We start from the raw sequence: 17,010 nt of genomic DNA on the forward strand, positions 1-17,010 counted from the left end.
CTGGAATGGCTAGGCCCGGATATCCAGGGAGCAGCCCGGACATCCGGCACGAGGCCCGGACATCCGGCACTCCCAGAGACAGAAAGATTAGAAGTAAAGAGGGGATAAAAAGAACTATGGAAAGGAGTATTTTTTTGACTCGAGCAAGTCTGTTACGAACCCAATCGATCCCCTCTTAATAGTGCGGGATCTTATACTCAAGGAAACAAAATGTAACATCATTTTAACACTTCATCCTTGAGAGAACCCACTTCGTATGCTCTTGATCCACACACAATTTGACGAACCGGGGACCAACACCTGAGATTCACTTGACAACCATTGTTAGTCCCCTACATGTAGATTTTCATTAACATCAAAACATAATATAAGGGCATGATTGCACTTTCAATGGGTCACACCCATGCTTGACAAGAAACATAAGTGTTTCATTCCATGCCAACTCTTCTTCCTGTTCATTTGCCTCAACCGAGCACCCTTCACCATTGCTAATGACCAGTTTGTCTACTCCGGCTTCGCCCAAGCTAACCTCAGCCTTGATGGAGCTGCCACAATCACACCAGATGGACTCCTTGAACTAACAAATGGCACCTTTAACCTGAAAGGCCATGCTCTATACCCAACTCCTCTACACTTCCGCATGTCGCCTAGTGGTTATGCACAGTCTTTTTCTATCAGCTTCGTCTTCAGCATCCTCTCCGCCTACCCTGACAAGAGTGCTGATGGCATGACCTTCTTCGTCACCAGAAACAAGAATTTCTCCAGTGTGTTGCCAGCCCAGTACTTGGGGCTCCTCAACAACCAGAACAATGGTAAAGAAAGCAACCATATATTTGCGGTGGAGCTTGACACCAATGAAAATAGTGAGTTCCAGGACATCAATGGCAACCATGTTGGTATCAACATGAATAGTCTCCACTCTGTGCAATCCCATGATGCTAGCTTCTTTGACGACAAAATTGGTATGTTCAAGAACTTGAGCCTCATTAGCCGTGAGATGATGCAGGTGTGGGTAGAGTATGACGGAGGAGCTACAAAGGTCGATGTAACTTTGGCTCCCATCAAAATGGCCAAGCCTGCAAGACCATTACTGTCAACCATCTATGATCTCTCAACAGTTTTCACAGACACGACATACATTGGCTTCTTGTCCGCAACTGGAGTCATCAACTGAAGATACTACATACTTGGCTGGAGCTTCAGCATGGGAAAGACTGCTCCTGCGATTGACACAACCAAGCTGCCACAGTTACCTCATGTTGGCCCAAAACCTCACTCAAAGGTCTTAAAGATTGTCCTGCCAATAGTCATTGCAGCATTCATCCTTATTGCTGGAATTATCATTATTTTATTTGCTCGAAGGAAATTGGCATATATCGAGCTACAAGAAGACTGGGAGATCGAGTTTGGGCCACATCGATTCCCGTATAAGGATTTGTTCATAGGCACACAAAGATTTAATAATAAGAACATACTCGGAGCAGGAGGATTCGGAAAGGTGTATAAAGGCATACTTCCTACATCTCAATCGGAGGTTGCGGTGAAGAAATTATCACATGATTCAAAGCAGGGAACAAAGGAATTCATTACTGAGATTGTTAGCATGGGCCGCCTTCGTCACCACAACCTCGTGCAGTTACTTGGCTATTGCAGGGGAAAAGGTGAACTCCTTTTGGTCTATGATTACATGCCAAATGGTAGTCTTGACAAGTACCTGCACTATGAACAAGAAATGCCCTTACTAGATTGGGCTATGCGGTTTCATATCATCAAAGGAGTTGCATGTGGCCTGCTCTACCTCCATGAGAAGTGGGATAAAGCTATCATCCACAGAGATATCAAAGCAAGCAATGTGCTTCTCGATAGCGAATTAAATGGGCGACTAGGAGATTTTGACCTTGCAAAATCGTATGATCATGGTACTGACCCACATACCACACGTGTGGTCGGTACCATGGGTTACCTTGCCCCAGAACTGTTACGCACAGGCAAGCTGTCTCCTCTTATGGATGTTTTTGCCTTTGGCATATTCCTTCTTGAGGTCACCTGCGGGCAAAGGCCTGTCAAGCAGAATGCAAATGGCGATCGAGTTATGTTGGTTGACTTGGTACTTGAGAATTGGCAGAAAGGAACAATGGTGGAGATGATAGACCAGAGGCTCCAAGGCAAGTGCAAAACGGATGAGGCATGCCTGGTCCTGAAGCTTGGTCTATTGTGCTCACAACCCTTTGCTAGCACAAGGCCTAGCATGCATCAAGTCATGCAATACCTCAACGGAGACGTGCCATTATCAGAGTTCGCACCAACCGATATGAGCTTCAGCATGCAAGCCTTGATGGAAAACAGGGGATTCAACCCTTCTATCGTGTCAAATCCACAGCTCATGACAAGCATTGCTACATTGTCAGGCCTCTCGAGAGGGAGATAAAAAAATATTCCTAGCCCTTAGCACTGTTATGGGTGTTTTATTGTATATTTTTCATGGGACCTTTAGCTATATATGGGGAAATACATCCTACTACTGGGTTGTACTCCCTCCGTCCCATGATATAAGAGCATTTTGCAAGCTCGAGCATTTTGCAAGAGCTTGCAAAATGCTCTTATATCATGGAACGGAGGAAGTACCATTTATGATAAATACTACAGTACCTATAATGTGTCAAAAATACATATATAACCATGTGTAATATTCCATTGTATAAGGAATTTTTACATATTGTTCTACGGTCTCATGGAAATACAAGTTGCAGCCCTAGTAATTTTTTCTTCCCACCACACGTGCAACACGTGATCCCTCAGATCGATCCTCTTTTAGTGGTGTCACTAGTTTTTATTCAATCAAAATAGATTTTGGGACACAATTAGCAATATCAGGGAGATTTAGAAGCCACACACGGCGCGCTGGATCTAGTGACACGGCAGCTTTAGCTAGAGAATGGGCTTCATAATTTGTACCTGTGGTCTTGTGATCCACGCTAAAATCTTCGTACTCTTCCATAGCACTCCGGTACTCGTCTTGTAGATGACTTACAGTTGCCAAACAAACCGTCGCCACACGGATCTTGCTAACATATAGCTTCTCTACACGACATTGGCTCGGTTAAATCCTGTAGAACGACTGCCCCGTCCAGATTGCCCGGAACTTTACAATTGGATCGGACAGTGAAGAAATTCTGCCTCGTTCCCAGTCCAGATTGCCCGGAACTCCCCAACTGGATCAGGCCCGATTGGGTCGTCCCTGCCCCGCCCACATTACAGCGCCTCAGGGTCGTGCCCGTTGCCCTCAGCGCCGGTCGCCACCGGCTCCCCGGCACTGGACAGCGCCCTGCACCCGGACTCTGCTCCCCGCCCCGCCGTCCAACATCAGCCGCCGCCAGCAGCAGGCCCTTTCAATTTTGAGGCTCCAGTTCGAGGGCGCTGATGCCAGATTAGCTGAGCCACCAACGAGCTCTCACGGCAATTTGAGCTCCTCGTCCGTCGGATCACAATGTATGGACGTATCTGATCGTTTGGGCGTTACCTCCTTGTGTTCATCGACAGCGTACCAAGAAGATACCCCTTCTACCCTTCACTCTCTCTGTAGACATTGCGAGAGGTTGGCCGCCCACTCGGAGGGGTAAAACTGGAACGGGCAAAACCTTACCCCTCGCTCCGAGCCCATCGCCCGCGCCCGCACGGCGCCACGGCTAGACAAGCCTGCGCAATCCGGCGCCCGATTCGCCGGCCACGATGCACAGCTCGCTCGCGAGGCAGGTGGGCCCGCCGATCCGGCCTGGCTGCGCGAACCAGAGCTGCCGCCGCGATCGATCCGGCTCGGTCCGGTGCCGCGCCGAGGCCGCGCCGCCGGTGTCCGTCGCCAGGACGGGGCCGTACACCGGGAGGGACCCGGAGGTGAAGAAGCCGGCGTGGCTGAGGCAGAGGGCGGCGCACGGGGAGAAGTACGCGCGGATGCGGGAGTCGCTCGGCGAGCTCAAGCTCAACACCGTCTGCGTCGAGGCCCAGTGCCCCAACATCGGCGAGGTATTCTACACGCACCGGTGCACGCCTCCCGCCGCGGCGATGCTTCGCTCGTGCGATTCGATCCTGCGTGCCTAGCATAATACGATCGGCACGAGGAATTTCTGCTGCTTTCGAGTGTCGGGTTTAACGAAACCTGCTGCTTTTGGGGGCGCAGTGCTGGAACGGAGGGGGAGGGGCGGGCGGGGAAGGCGACGGCATTGCCACGGCGACCATCATGGTGCTCGGCGATACTTGCACGCGCGGCTGCCGATTCTGCGCCGTGAAGACCAGCAACAAGCCTCTGCCGCCGGATCCCATGGAACCTCTGAACACGGCCTTGGCAGTTGCAAGTTGGGGGTAAGTTTCTGCTGGTTGCTTATCTACAGATTTACCACTATTGGCTTGTCATCTTTGAGCGACTGATTTAGTAAGAAGAGATAACGGTGCAATTTATGAAGTTTGGATTTGTACCAATGCAAATGTGCCAATTTACGATGCATGATTACACAGAATATCTGACAGAATGCTGTTCTTTCCAGAGTAGACTATGTTGTGCTGACAAGTGTTGATAGAGACGACTTACCTGATGGTGGAAGTGGCCATTTTGCTCAGACAGTGAGAGCTTTGAAGGTCTATCTCATATACTGTATTGGTGTGTCTTTCAATAAGTTTATCTTTTTTCAAAATACCATGCTAAAGACTTCTGGACTCCCTATTCAGGAGCTCAAACCTGGGATATTGGTGGAATGCTTAACCTCGGACTTTCGAGGTGATCTGGAGGCTGTTTCCTCTTTGGCCGATTCTAATCTAGATGTCTTTGCACACAACATTGAAACTGTGAGGAGTCTGCAGAGAATTGTGAGGGATCCTCGCGCAGGGTAATTTGATCCACTGATTTTAGTTGCATGACATTGTCTGTTAGACTATTGTAAAATTGAGGTTTGAAGCACCAATAACTTAATTCCCCAGATTAACTGACCTGTTCGATTACCACTCATCAACAATTCCGGAACAGCTAAATTACAAAGAATCGCTACTTCCAGTTTCTTTCTGTTTTACTTTCTGATATTCTCCTCCAAGCTATACAATGGCTAGAGGTTTGAAACACTATAGCATCCACATAGAAAATCGATGATTATAAATTTATTTGCTTTATCTTATTTTTACTCTAATAATATGCATAATCCTGGCTGAAACCAACCTAACAACGTTAAACAAATGTTGCTTCTGTTCATTCTGGTGCTCTGACACTTGAATCAGTTGTACAACATAACTGTACTACGGCAATGTGATCAACCTCAGGCCATTGGAGTGTTTTAGTCTGGGTGATGTATCTTCAAATTTGACCTAACTATGAATCCAATTTCTATCCAGCTCCACAAACCTTACCAAATGTGGATGTGTACCATATCAAGAGACCTTACTTAGGTTCGATCAAAAGCAGAATGTTACTGTCAATTTGATCAGTGAGTTGCTATAGCTATATCACTTTATAAATGCCAGATATTGGATTATTTCTTTTAGATGGCCAATTGTCATTCCCTAGTATCTGGATGTCTTCAGTTTGCATGACACGGTGTCTTTTATTTGAGTTTTGCTAAAAAATTACACCTGTTGATATAAATGCTAGACGAAGGTGCCTAGTACAGAAGTTAGTATATTCTGGCAATGTCCAGTTAGCCCTTGTATCTTCTTCTTTTCTCATGGTATTTGGCTCTGGAAGGATCTCTTATGACCTCTCATTTTTACAGGTATGAGCAGAGCTTAGCTGTTCTAAAGCATGCAAAAATTTGCAAAGAAGGGATGATAACCAAGTCTTCTATCATGCTTGGTCTTGGGGAAACTGACGAGGAGGTGAAGCAAGCCATGATTGACTTAAGGGCAGTTGGTGTTGATATTCTCACATTGGGCCAATATTTACAGGTTAGCCCTGTACCCATATTTAACTTTGGTGTAGCATGTAATTAAATCCTTCTCTTCTTATAAACCAAACTACTTTATGTTACAGCCAACAGAAAAATATTTGACGGTTAGAGAGTATGTGACGCCTGAGAAGTTCCAGTTTTGGAAGGAGTATGGTGAATCGTTGGGTTTTTGTTATGTTGCTAGTGGACCTCTGGTAAGTGCTACATGTCGTTGATTACTCCTGTGTACTGCTGCTCTGAAAAAATTGGTACTACTATGCATAACTGAAGTTCTGGAAATATTATCTTGATTGCCCATGCTATATAGGTAATCAAGAAATACAGTTTCTGGTCCTATTTCTAGTTCTTCGATCCAGTAGTGGAGTGGCCATGTAGTTCCATAATAGCCCGTACCAGTGAATTTTATAAGATGAACAGGTGGACAAGCCCCTGTTTCGTATAGTGAAATCCGTAAAGAAATGGTTAATAGTTCAGGAGTCTGAAACAAGAAATAAAGAACAGACTGAGCTCAAAGGCAACAGCCTCTGACATGCAGCAACGGATGCAACACAATGGTCAAACGCCTTGGACTAGGTTTTGCAAGCATACAAACGTAGCCCTCAGCAGTGCAGCCATTTGCATGAACTCACTTTTTCTGTGGTGCGATTCTTGTCAGGTCCGGTCTTCGTACCGTGCAGGAGAGCTCTTTGTCGAGAATTTGGTCAGAAATAAGAAGATTAAGCCTGCATCTGGCTCCTCTTAAGTCTCAACCAAGATATGTCAACCTACAAAAGCAGTCCATCGGGTTCTTCCACTTTGTATGTTCAGAGCAGCACCAGAAAAGCGGGGGCGGCACAATCATTATATTATTCTGGAAGTTTGTCCCCTGCTTTCTTTTTTGAATATGCACACACACTTTTGATAGTTATCACTGTAGATGCCCAGATGCCATTTTTGCTGTTGTATCATTACCTTTGAAAGAATATAGCAAAAGCTATTCATGAGTCCACATGAAGCTGTCCCTCTGTCGTTTGATTATGCGATCCTTTATCCATCACTTGGGAGAACGCATCAAGCACTTTCATGTCTTAGGTACTTCCGGTGCACCTGTATGTTTTGGCCTATTTAAAAGTTAAATATTTTTTTGGAGACCTAACACTACATATATCTATTATGCTATAAAATTATAGAATCAAAGTCTAACAATAGAGTGTTAAATTGTCCGAATTCACAGTTCAATTTGAAGTAGCTACCATTCATAGCTAGATTTGTCATTTTTTTAGTTTTCTGAGTGATGTTTTGAATTTGGATTTGAAATTTTGTGACACAGTCGATATATTATCTTCTCTTTGTTCCTAGAATTTTCCATGACTTTTATTGTGAAGTTCTCAGAATCATATACGTGGGTGCTGGAATTTTTGTCACTCTTATTGTAAAGTTCTCAGATATAGGAGTGCCGGAAATACTCCAAACTCGAGAGAGCACGTGATAGGTTGATATGGAATGTGTTTTAGGCTTTGCTTTATCTTTACTGTTCCTTCTGTTTTTAGTTTGTGTAATAATTTTGTTGCGGTTTCTTTAATGGAAATGGACAAGGAGCTTGTTGTTTTAAAGAAAAGGTTCCTAATAATCCTCTGGTAGAGCATGTGATACATTGTTAACAAACTTTTTTTGCAGAACATTTTTTAAAATCTACCACAAAATTTACAATATGTACAGATCAACCAAAAATGAATTATATTGTACAAAGCAAAGTTTGTTGAAAGCATTATAGCACAATGGTAGGCTGACTGACTCCACAGATTTAAGTCCACCGAAAGATAAAATGTGGTCACATCAGAAGCTTTGTAATGACCTAGTTGAGCATACGTGGAAGTGGTTTTCTTTTTTATGTTTCAATCATATATCTTCATGTTTTATTTGGATTGGTTTATGTGTTTCTTGTGCAGATTTCATTCATATTTGAATTTTTTGAAAATTATGACTTTGAAATATTGTTGAATTTGCATGGATAGAAATATACTCCCTCTGTCCGGAAATACTTGCCGGAGAAATGGATTTATCTAGACGTATTTTAGTTTTAGATACATCCATTTTGATGCATTTTTGCGACAAGTAACTCCGGACGGAGGGAGTAGAAGTTTGAATTGTTAGTGTGTGCCAACCAAACATTCAATGTGCTTTGGTCGATTGAAACTTCAATAAATGGTCTTTGATAAGCTTTAATACGACATGGAAGGAAACTTTAGAACAATATATGAACTTAATGGATTGGTCTATTGCATGTTTAATGTTTGTGATATATCTGTGATTTCAACACTTATGTTTGGTATTTGTCTGTTCTGCGTATCAGCATAGTTAGGTATTTTCCGGTTGCTTTGAGATGTGCTTTCGGCAAGATGATGGCCTGCTCCATTATTTTTCCTCCACAAGAAGGCATTTATGTCGTACGTCACCGCCTCCGCGGACATGTCACTGCTGTCCTGCCCGACTGACCACTGATCGTCGATGGCGTGGATCCCTGAGCTCACCGGCGGTGAGGCAACGCAGAGGCAGAGGAGCTCCAGCTGTCCCAACACTGGGGGCGTCGGCGCTGCCCTGCGCCTGGGCCTGGGCGGTTAAGCCAGCGGCTAACGAGGCCACTCTCTCGGTAGGGAGAAACGGGCCAAGGCTTACATAGAAAAGCAGCCCATCAGTTTGTTCTGCATTGTAATCGAGGGAGGGGGTATTTCTCAAAAAAAAAATCGAGGGAGGGAGGTCTCTCTCTCTCTATATATGGGAAAAATATAGAAGGCAGGGCGACATAATCATTCCGTTGTTCCGAAAGTTTACACCCTGCTTTCCTTTTCTTTTTGGATGTGCATAAGCTTCTTTGATCTTTATACTAAAACTGGCCATGATTTCGGTTGTTGTACCATTACCTTTGGAACGGTACACGAAAAGGTGTTCAGTGTTGGTGAAGAATGAATGGGAAGCTGCCTCTCCGGCTTGATTATGCAATGCTTTACCCATCATTTCTCGTCAGAGGAAAAAAGAGAAAAACGGTTAACTTGTACTTATTCCCATATGCATGTCTAGACTGGCTGCGGACTACGTACATATCAACCTGGGTGTGTTTTCAGACACGACACGCGCACACGGACGTGGTATCCTACCACTACCACTCTACCAGTACCAGGCAATTCCGTTCCACTGTAGAGCTGTAGAAAAGCAGCAGCGGCAGTAGTAGTGCACAGTGTCAATTGCGTTCGTGGCTGTGGGCTCGTGGCAGGTCAGCTTTACCTAAAAGGCTAAAGCAGCTCGTGTGGTGTGGTTAAATGGCCGCCAGACACGGCGGTCTAGCTCATGAGTGAATTATCACATCTGTTCTTGTCCCCAGAACCACAATGGTTGGGGTAAAAAGAAAAAAAGATATGAGGCCAACTTCACTGCGTGATCCCAAACGGACGTTCGTTTTATCCTTTTTTTGTCTCTTTGATAGGGATTTGGGGTCGTGTCCGGGCCTGTCTTGGGATGCGGTGGCCGTGCGCCCATCGCGCGGACGCATCCTTTTGCCTCATCCTATCCGCGTCTATTTTAAAAAAAAGGACGTTTCAAATGCCAAGTTCCAGTTCACGATCCCAGTTCATCACGCCGGCAACAAAGCCAGCGGCCTACACGACCATCGCCGGCAATACAGCCAGCGGCCGGCAACACAGCCAGCCTCCAAAATGAATAGTTGTCCTCGCCGGCAACACAGCCAGCGACCGGCAACACAGCCGGCCTCCAAAGTGAATGTTTTTTTGCTGGCACACTGCCAGCGACCCAGCGGGCGGGCGGCACCCATGCCAGCCTCCAAAAAGAACGGCCACACCGATCGGACGACCTAGTTCAGGCCTTCGGCGTCGAGCATCTCCTTCTGCTTGGTCTCGAACCAGGCCCTCGTCTTGTCGCTCATCTTTGACAAGTCCACACTCATGATCGCAAGGGCCACCTCCTTCGCTTTGGTGGCGGCATTGGTGGCCTCGATGTCGAGCTGCCTCTGCCTGGCCTTGACGTCGTCGGCCTCGATGTCGAGCTGCCTTTGCCGGGCGGCCTCTTCCATGTCGAGCTGCCTTTGCCGGGCCGCCTCCTCCATGTCTATCTTCCTCTTCTTGGCCGCCTCCTTCATCTCAAGCTTCTGTCTTTGGAGGTCTAGGTATTGCTTCATTTGCTCGTCCTTGCTTTGCCGCTTCTTCTAGTCCCTCACATCCTTATGTGACATCATGCCATGCAAAGTCTCATGCAAGGCCATGGTTGAGGCGTCACGTATGCCGTCCACCTTGGAGTTGGTCTTGCCCCTCGGCCTCTTCAACACCTCGCCATCCCCATCTCCGGCGAACTTGGCCGTTTTCTTGCCTCTCTTCCTTTGAAGTTCACGGTATTGATCCTTGAACTTAGGGCAATTGTTGATGAGCGTTCAACAATGCGTAAGAATGAATGGCTTGTCATTGTGCCGGGCCTTGAATGCATCCAAAGATTGAAATGCCTACACCACATGATCAACAACAAGTGAACATGCAAACATATACACGGCCGAAGTATCATGGCCGTAGCAAGGAAAGGGCTAGAAAGAGAAGAGCATACCATGTCCCCAACGCCGAGACCACTCACGGGCCGTGCTTCAACGCTCTCAAATGCGGCACAATACTTGTTGCACTCTTGTTGGATGAACAACCATCTTTTTTGAATCGAACCGATGCCACGGTTGCTTGTAATTTGGTAGGGCTCAAACATCTTCCTTTCATGAAATGTTTTGTGGACTCTCGTCCAAAAAACAATGCCCTTTTGTTGCACGCCGGTCCTTGGATCTTGGCTAATCTCCATCCAACATTGACAAATCAACTTGTCCTCATCTTGTGTATATGAACCGGTGCGAATGCTCTTCCGCTTCTTTTGTGCTTCCGCTCTTTGGGTGAGCTCGTCTATGAACAATGGAGCGCCACTAATATCAACATCATTGGCTTCATCTTCATCTTCACCTTCGACATAGATGTCGTCGTCTTCATGCCACGAATCACCATGGTCGTAGTCAGCACGGTCGTCGGCCTCCTCATCGGGCACGTACTGGGCGCGGCCATCCTGACTTTGGGTCTCCTCGGGGTCGTAGGCACGGCCATGCCCACCCTGGAAGATCACGTCCTCCATGTACTGGTTGTAGAAGGGGTCGTCCACCGTCGGCGTTGAGGTTGGCATTCCGTCAAACAACACGCGGGGGGCCAGCATGGTGCCCGCGAACGGTGCACGCGCCTGCTTTCTTTGCATCTCGACGGACGGCCGCCCGCCGCTGCTGGACCCAGGCGTGACGTTGAGGTCGATGACGGCCGCGGGGCGTGGTGTGGACGGCGCGAACAAGCCCACGTCCGGCGACGCCGAGAAACGGGTCTGGCCGTCGTGCCTGGGCGGAGGAAAGCCGGGCGACATGGGCGCGGCGCGCGACGTCGGCGACTGGCAGTGCGTAGGCCGGGCGACCGACGAGCCTGTGCTCGCCGGGCTGACGGCCGCTGCATGGAACCCTGTCGGACGGCCCATGCCAAGCATGAGGATGGCGTGCGCTTTGTTGACGAGGTCATCCTTCTCGTCGGCAGCGGCCTTGCGCCGCGTGGCCTCAAGCTCCTCGCGCTGGGCGGCGAACTTGGCCGCGGCGGCATTGATCTTGACGGCCACTCTCTGTTCCCTCCTCTTCGCCGATTCCGCGTCCAACTTGGCGATCTCCTCCGGCGTGCACTCCGACCGCGGCTTCCTTGGCGCCTTCTTCTTCACCTTTGCGGTCGGGTCGACGGCCAGGCCGCCGGAACTCGGCGGGGCGTCGGCCATGGTCGGAGGAGAGAGGGGGCGGCGGGAGGGACGTGGGAGGGTTTGGGGGAAATGGCGCCAAATGGGCGTGGTGGTGGTGGGGGGGTTGGTTTCTCCCACCGACAGGCGGGCTAGGGGAGGATAAGCGCGCGTGTCCCGCCCGTCCGCGCGCTATCCGTTTCACCCCAAAACCGGCGCAACTTTGGGCCGGGGATGGGTCGAAAGCGGACAAAAGTCCGTTTACGCCCGCGCGCTGGGCCATCTCGTTTGTCCCTTTTATTCCAAACAGACGGAGACGGACAGAATAAGGTCGCGCGGTGGAGTTGGCCTGAGGCGGCTGTCATTTCTCCATCTGTGTCATTGCTGCTGAGTTGATCCGCGCCTTGGAGCTTCGGGCGCGATCTGCATTCTGCACGGTACGCTGATGTGCATGTACGGCGCACGATGTAAGGAGCCGGCTCCGCTTTCTGCACCGATAAATGCTGAACGGACAGCAGGTAGTTGCTTTGGTTGCACCGTGTACGGTCACGCCGCTTCAGTCGGTCTTGATCCGTGAATGGTCACGGCAGGCTGCCTTGGCACGTACTCGCTGTCGCCCCCAACGGGTCCAGGTGTGGTGTGGGCAGCAATAACTTCAGCTCCACCGGCTGATACCCGGGCTTTCAGTGCGACTCTGTCGGAGAGCAGTTGTTGAAGGTACACTACACACCGAGGTGGGGAGAGGAGAGGACCACTAGCACTGGGCAGGATGAAGATGGAAGAAGACGGCGCATGGTCCACGGCCCGTGATCGAGTGTCAGGAGGCGATCAGGTCGGCCATCGGTCTCAGAACGTTCAGACAAGTCCCGTGCCGTGCCGGCGCCGCCATGAGGACACCTTACGGACCACGGAATATGTTGGGCCGGAGACGCCGCCGGCCGAGAGGTCCTCTGGCCACGGGCGCACCGCACGCGCTCGAGTGGCAACAAATCTGCTGCGGGAATCTGATCCGGGTCGCCGGAAACTCGCCCGGCGCTGGTTCACGGATCTTGGCCGGCGGCGGCAGAGACCAGCGACCAGGCCAGGCATAAGTCCGTGTCACGTACTACTACAGTAGTCCCACTACACGCATGCGTACGTTGTGATTGGTACTACTGCTTGGTTGCTTTGCTTGCCTGCCTGTGAACTGGATGCACACGGATCTGATGCAGTGCAATGGCCGGCGACACCGTGGACCCAGAGCGTTTAGAACATCTCCAGCCGCGTCCTCGACAGGTCCTTTTCAGGTGATTTTTTTGCGCTGACGCCCAAAAATCGGTCCGGTCGCGTCTTCAGAAATCCATTTTTCGCCGGTTTGAACCGAAATTGACGCCGGCGGATCCAGACTGAACCCGACGTACTGGGGGACGTCTGGGGGTGCCGGAGCGAGCGTTTTTGGCACGAAAGAAGATGGGCCCGCCGAGTCCGCGAGACGCCGCTTCGTCGCCCTCATCGCCTTGGTCCCGTAGGAATCAATGCGAAGGCTGCCGCGCCGGTCAGCCTCCATTGATGCCTCACGGGCGGCGTAGTGAAGGCGCCGCGACGCGCATCCCGCCCTCTCCCGCCACGCGTCGCCCGGCATGCAGCCCGTCGCCGCCCCAGCTGCGGCTATGAAAGGCGACCTCCCCGCCGGTGGACGCCACAACTCTCATTCCCCCCTCTCCGGCGCAGAAAGCAACACTCTCCCCTCTTTCCACCGACGAACAGATGACCGAGAGGTTCCCAGGCGACAGCGCGGCGGCGAACGGTTTCGGATGCCGCCACCTTCAAGAGCTGGAGGCGCGCCTGCTCTACGAGGCCGAGTTCCCGGCGCCCCCGGACATGCGAGTGCCGGGGGCGTGGAGGCTGAGTGCCGGTGGCGTCCCGGTGCCACTGGTGCCCGAAGAGGCGGCGCGGCGGGCCGAGATCGGCCGCATCCGCTCGTCCCTGACGGAGGAGCAGTGGAACGAGCCGCGCTACGCCGTCGACAGCCACTGATGTCTACTACGCAACCTTCTTCTTGTAGACGTTGTTGGGCCTCCAAGTGCAGAGGTTTGTAGGATAGTAGCAAATTTCCCTCAAGTGGATGACCTAAGGTTTATCAATCTGTGGGAGGCGTAGGTTGAAGATGATCTCTCTCAAACAACCCTGCAACCAAATAACAAAGAGTCTCCCGTGTCTCCAACACACCCAATACAATGGTAAATTGTATAGGTGCACTAGTTCGGCTAAGAGATGGTGATACAAGTGCAATATGGATGGTAGATATAGGTTTTTGTAATCTAAAAATATAAAAACAGCAAGGTAACTAATGATAAAAGTGAGCACAAACGGTATTGCAATGTGTTGAAACAAGGCCTATGGTTCATACTTTCACTAGTGCAAATTCTCTCAACAATAATAACATACTTGGATCATATAACTATCCCTCAACATGTAACAAAGAGTCACTCCAAGTGGAGAACAAACGAAGAGATTATGGTAGGGTATGAAACCACCTCAAAGTAATCCTTTCTGATCGATCTATTCAAGAGTCCGTAGTAAAATAATACGAAGCTATTCTTTTTGTTCGATCTATCATAGAGTTCGTACTATAATAACACCTTAAGACACAAATCAACCAAAACCTTAATGTCACCTAGATACTCCAATGTCACCTTAAGTATCCGTGAGTATGATTATACGATATGCATCACACAATCTCAGATTCATCTATTCAACCAACATAAAGAACTTCAAAGAGTGCCCAAAAGTTTCTACCGGGAGTCAAGAAAAGAACATGTGCCAACCCCTATGCATAAGTTCACGAGGTCACGGAACTCGCAAGTTGATCACCAAAACATACATCAAGTGGATCACATGATATCCCATTGTCACTATAGATAAGCACGTGCAAGACATACATCAAGTGTTCTCTAATCCTTAAAGACTCAATCCGATAAAATAACTTCAAATGGAAAACTCAATCCATTACAAGAAAGTAGAGGGGGAGAAACTGATGCGGAGCATCCTACTATCATCCCCATCTACACTACGACGAGACCTCGACCTCGAGCATACACCATTGGACACAAGGTGAACTCATTCCTAAGTCTTTTCCCTTTCCATTCTTCCGAGACATGGTTGCTACCTAATGCAAAGACACTACATGTGCTCAGGAACCAAGGACGCAAGGAGAAGGAACATGAAGCATCAAGACTTGTGCATAGTTTCTGCCAGGCCCGGACCTTCCAGCCACAGCCCGGAACCTCCGGCCCCCGGACCTTCCGGCCAGCCCGGAACCTCCGATCCTCGCCACTCCAGACGATGTCCGGGCGTGCCAACTCTCTGATCAGCCCCGAACCTTGCCCGGACCTTCCGGCCCCCGGACTCCAGCACCGCTCGCGCCGTGCCAACTCTCGGCTAACACCGGAACCCGCCCGGAACTTCCGGAGCCCGGACCTTCCGTCCCTGCCCGGAACTTCCGGCCTGCCTGCGCGCAGAGTCTCTTGGCCGAGGCCCATGTACCTGTTTTGCCCCTCACTTACCCCTTCATGGCCCTAGACTATATATACTCCCCCACCCCCACCATTTTAGGGTTAGCAAAGGTTTAGCTCATGTTTGTGTGAGAGCTTTGCTCATCCACTTGGTTACCTTCTCCATGGAGACTCGAGCCTCCACCGAAGAAGATCCCCCAAGCGGATTCAAGACCCGTTTTAGGGAAGAACTCAAGACCTCCTCACGGAGAAGACCGGCTACCCTTGTATCGTCCTTAGTTGTCCGTGGATCGTGTATCTTTCCTTATGTACTCGAGGATCTAGCACATGTGTGACTTATTCGTGTTGGTTTAGTGTTTCCTCTTATGATTCCCCTTGTGTTTTCCCTCTTTCCCCCCTCGTGTTCCTCGTGTTCTTCGCGGGATCCGCTCCTTTCGTGAAAGATCAGCCGATTAGGGTTCTACCCTACATCATCTTGGTATCAGAGCCACGTTGATCATGATTTCAGAGCCTCCCCTCTTTGTTTTCTAGCCTAATTTTGTTGTGTTCTTCCCCAATTTTGAAAATCCCCACCAAAAATAGCCCCAATTTTTTTTGTGATTTGTTGGTTTGGATGATGTTTTGTTGATTTTGATCCATGGATTTGCTTGGTTTCAAGTGGATCTAGCATCTCCCCAAGTTTTCCCACTTTCCATCCACGAAATCGTCTCAATTTTGCCTCGGGAAATCGAGTTTTCTGCCCCCGTTCTCAGATCTGGAATTTAGGGTTCGTCCCAGAAGAAATTCCACGACCCCCGGAACTTCCGGACTCCCCCGAAACTTTCGTCCCAGCCCCGGAACTTCCGGGATAAGCAGAAAGTTTACCCCAAAAAACCCTAGACTCCCGCACTTTTTACGCGACCCCCGGAACTTCCGGCCCTAGGCCCGGAACTTCCGGCCTAACCCGAAACATTACACAGAATTTCAGCATCACCCTCCTTCACCGTTTTCATCACAACTTTTCACTCCAAACTCCGATTTGAGTGTTCTTTGGCTCGTTTTGAAGCTATCAGCGTGCCCGAGGAGCTCACCTTGGTTTCACCACCTTTTGACACCATAAAATATTTGGAATTTTGGCATCTTTGCCTAGGCCTTCCACCATATCATCCGCTACACCACCACCGACTTTCGCAACCTAACCAATTTTGTTCCCCATCGCATTAGTGGTTGCTTGAGGAGTGATTTGAGTTTCCTAAGGTGTATAGGCTACTTAGGGACGGTTGCGTCTTCATCAACCACCACCACCACTTCCGCATAGGATTGACCACTATACACTTCCGCCACCGCAACTTAACCCAATTTTGTTTGTGTTGTGAGTTGTGTCTCCTAATGTGCTTCGGCTACTTAGTGACCGTGCTTCTAACTCTAACACTGTGTATAGTACACCACCTTACCCTCCATTTCCACATTGCGTACTCCACAACCCATCATTGACATTCCGCAATTCCATTGAGCTTCCACAAAACCACCACCATATCCCGCTACCACCATTTGACATTTTACATTTGAGATTTTGAGTTCATGGTTTTTCTGTTTCCTAAGGTGTGTCGGCTACTTAGGGACGAGTATCCATCATCTTGGTATCTCCATCAAGATCACCGCCACTCATCATCGCCACGGACGGTAACCTCCATATCATCTTGGTATCGTGATATCCCCCCTTTGTGTATTCCCTTGCCATTGCATTGATAACCCCTAGCCCATTTTGCGTCACTTGCCTATCAAGACTAGACATTTGAGTATTGCCGGCAACGTTACTTGTGCACATTAGTGATCTACAC

The 17,010-nt window shown here is 49.1% G+C and overlaps 1 protein-coding gene and 1 pseudogene across 1 annotated transcript; both read left to right on the forward strand.

Annotated features, from left to right (window-relative positions):
• Positions 1 to 403: 403 nt before the first annotated feature.
• On the forward strand, positions 404 to 2,428 carry LOC125548669 (annotated as a pseudogene).
• A 1,170-nt stretch (positions 2,429 to 3,598) lies between these two features.
• On the forward strand, positions 3,599 to 6,912 carry LOC125544903 (lipoyl synthase 1, chloroplastic). Its single transcript, XM_048708691.1, has 7 exons — positions 3,599 to 4,020; positions 4,175 to 4,356; positions 4,539 to 4,629; positions 4,720 to 4,877; positions 5,751 to 5,922; positions 6,008 to 6,118; positions 6,580 to 6,912. Exons 1-7 carry the CDS (start codon positions 3,730 to 3,732, stop codon positions 6,664 to 6,666), a joined length of 1,092 nt encoding a protein of 363 aa, XP_048564648.1. The 5' UTR covers positions 3,599 to 3,729; the 3' UTR covers positions 6,667 to 6,912.
• The last annotated feature ends 10,098 nt before the right edge of the window (positions 6,913 to 17,010 follow it).

This window comes from Triticum urartu, chromosome 3 (genome assembly GCF_003073215.2).
Source record: "Triticum urartu cultivar G1812 chromosome 3, Tu2.1, whole genome shotgun sequence".
Lineage (NCBI taxonomy): Eukaryota > Viridiplantae > Streptophyta > Magnoliopsida > Poales > Poaceae > Triticum > Triticum urartu.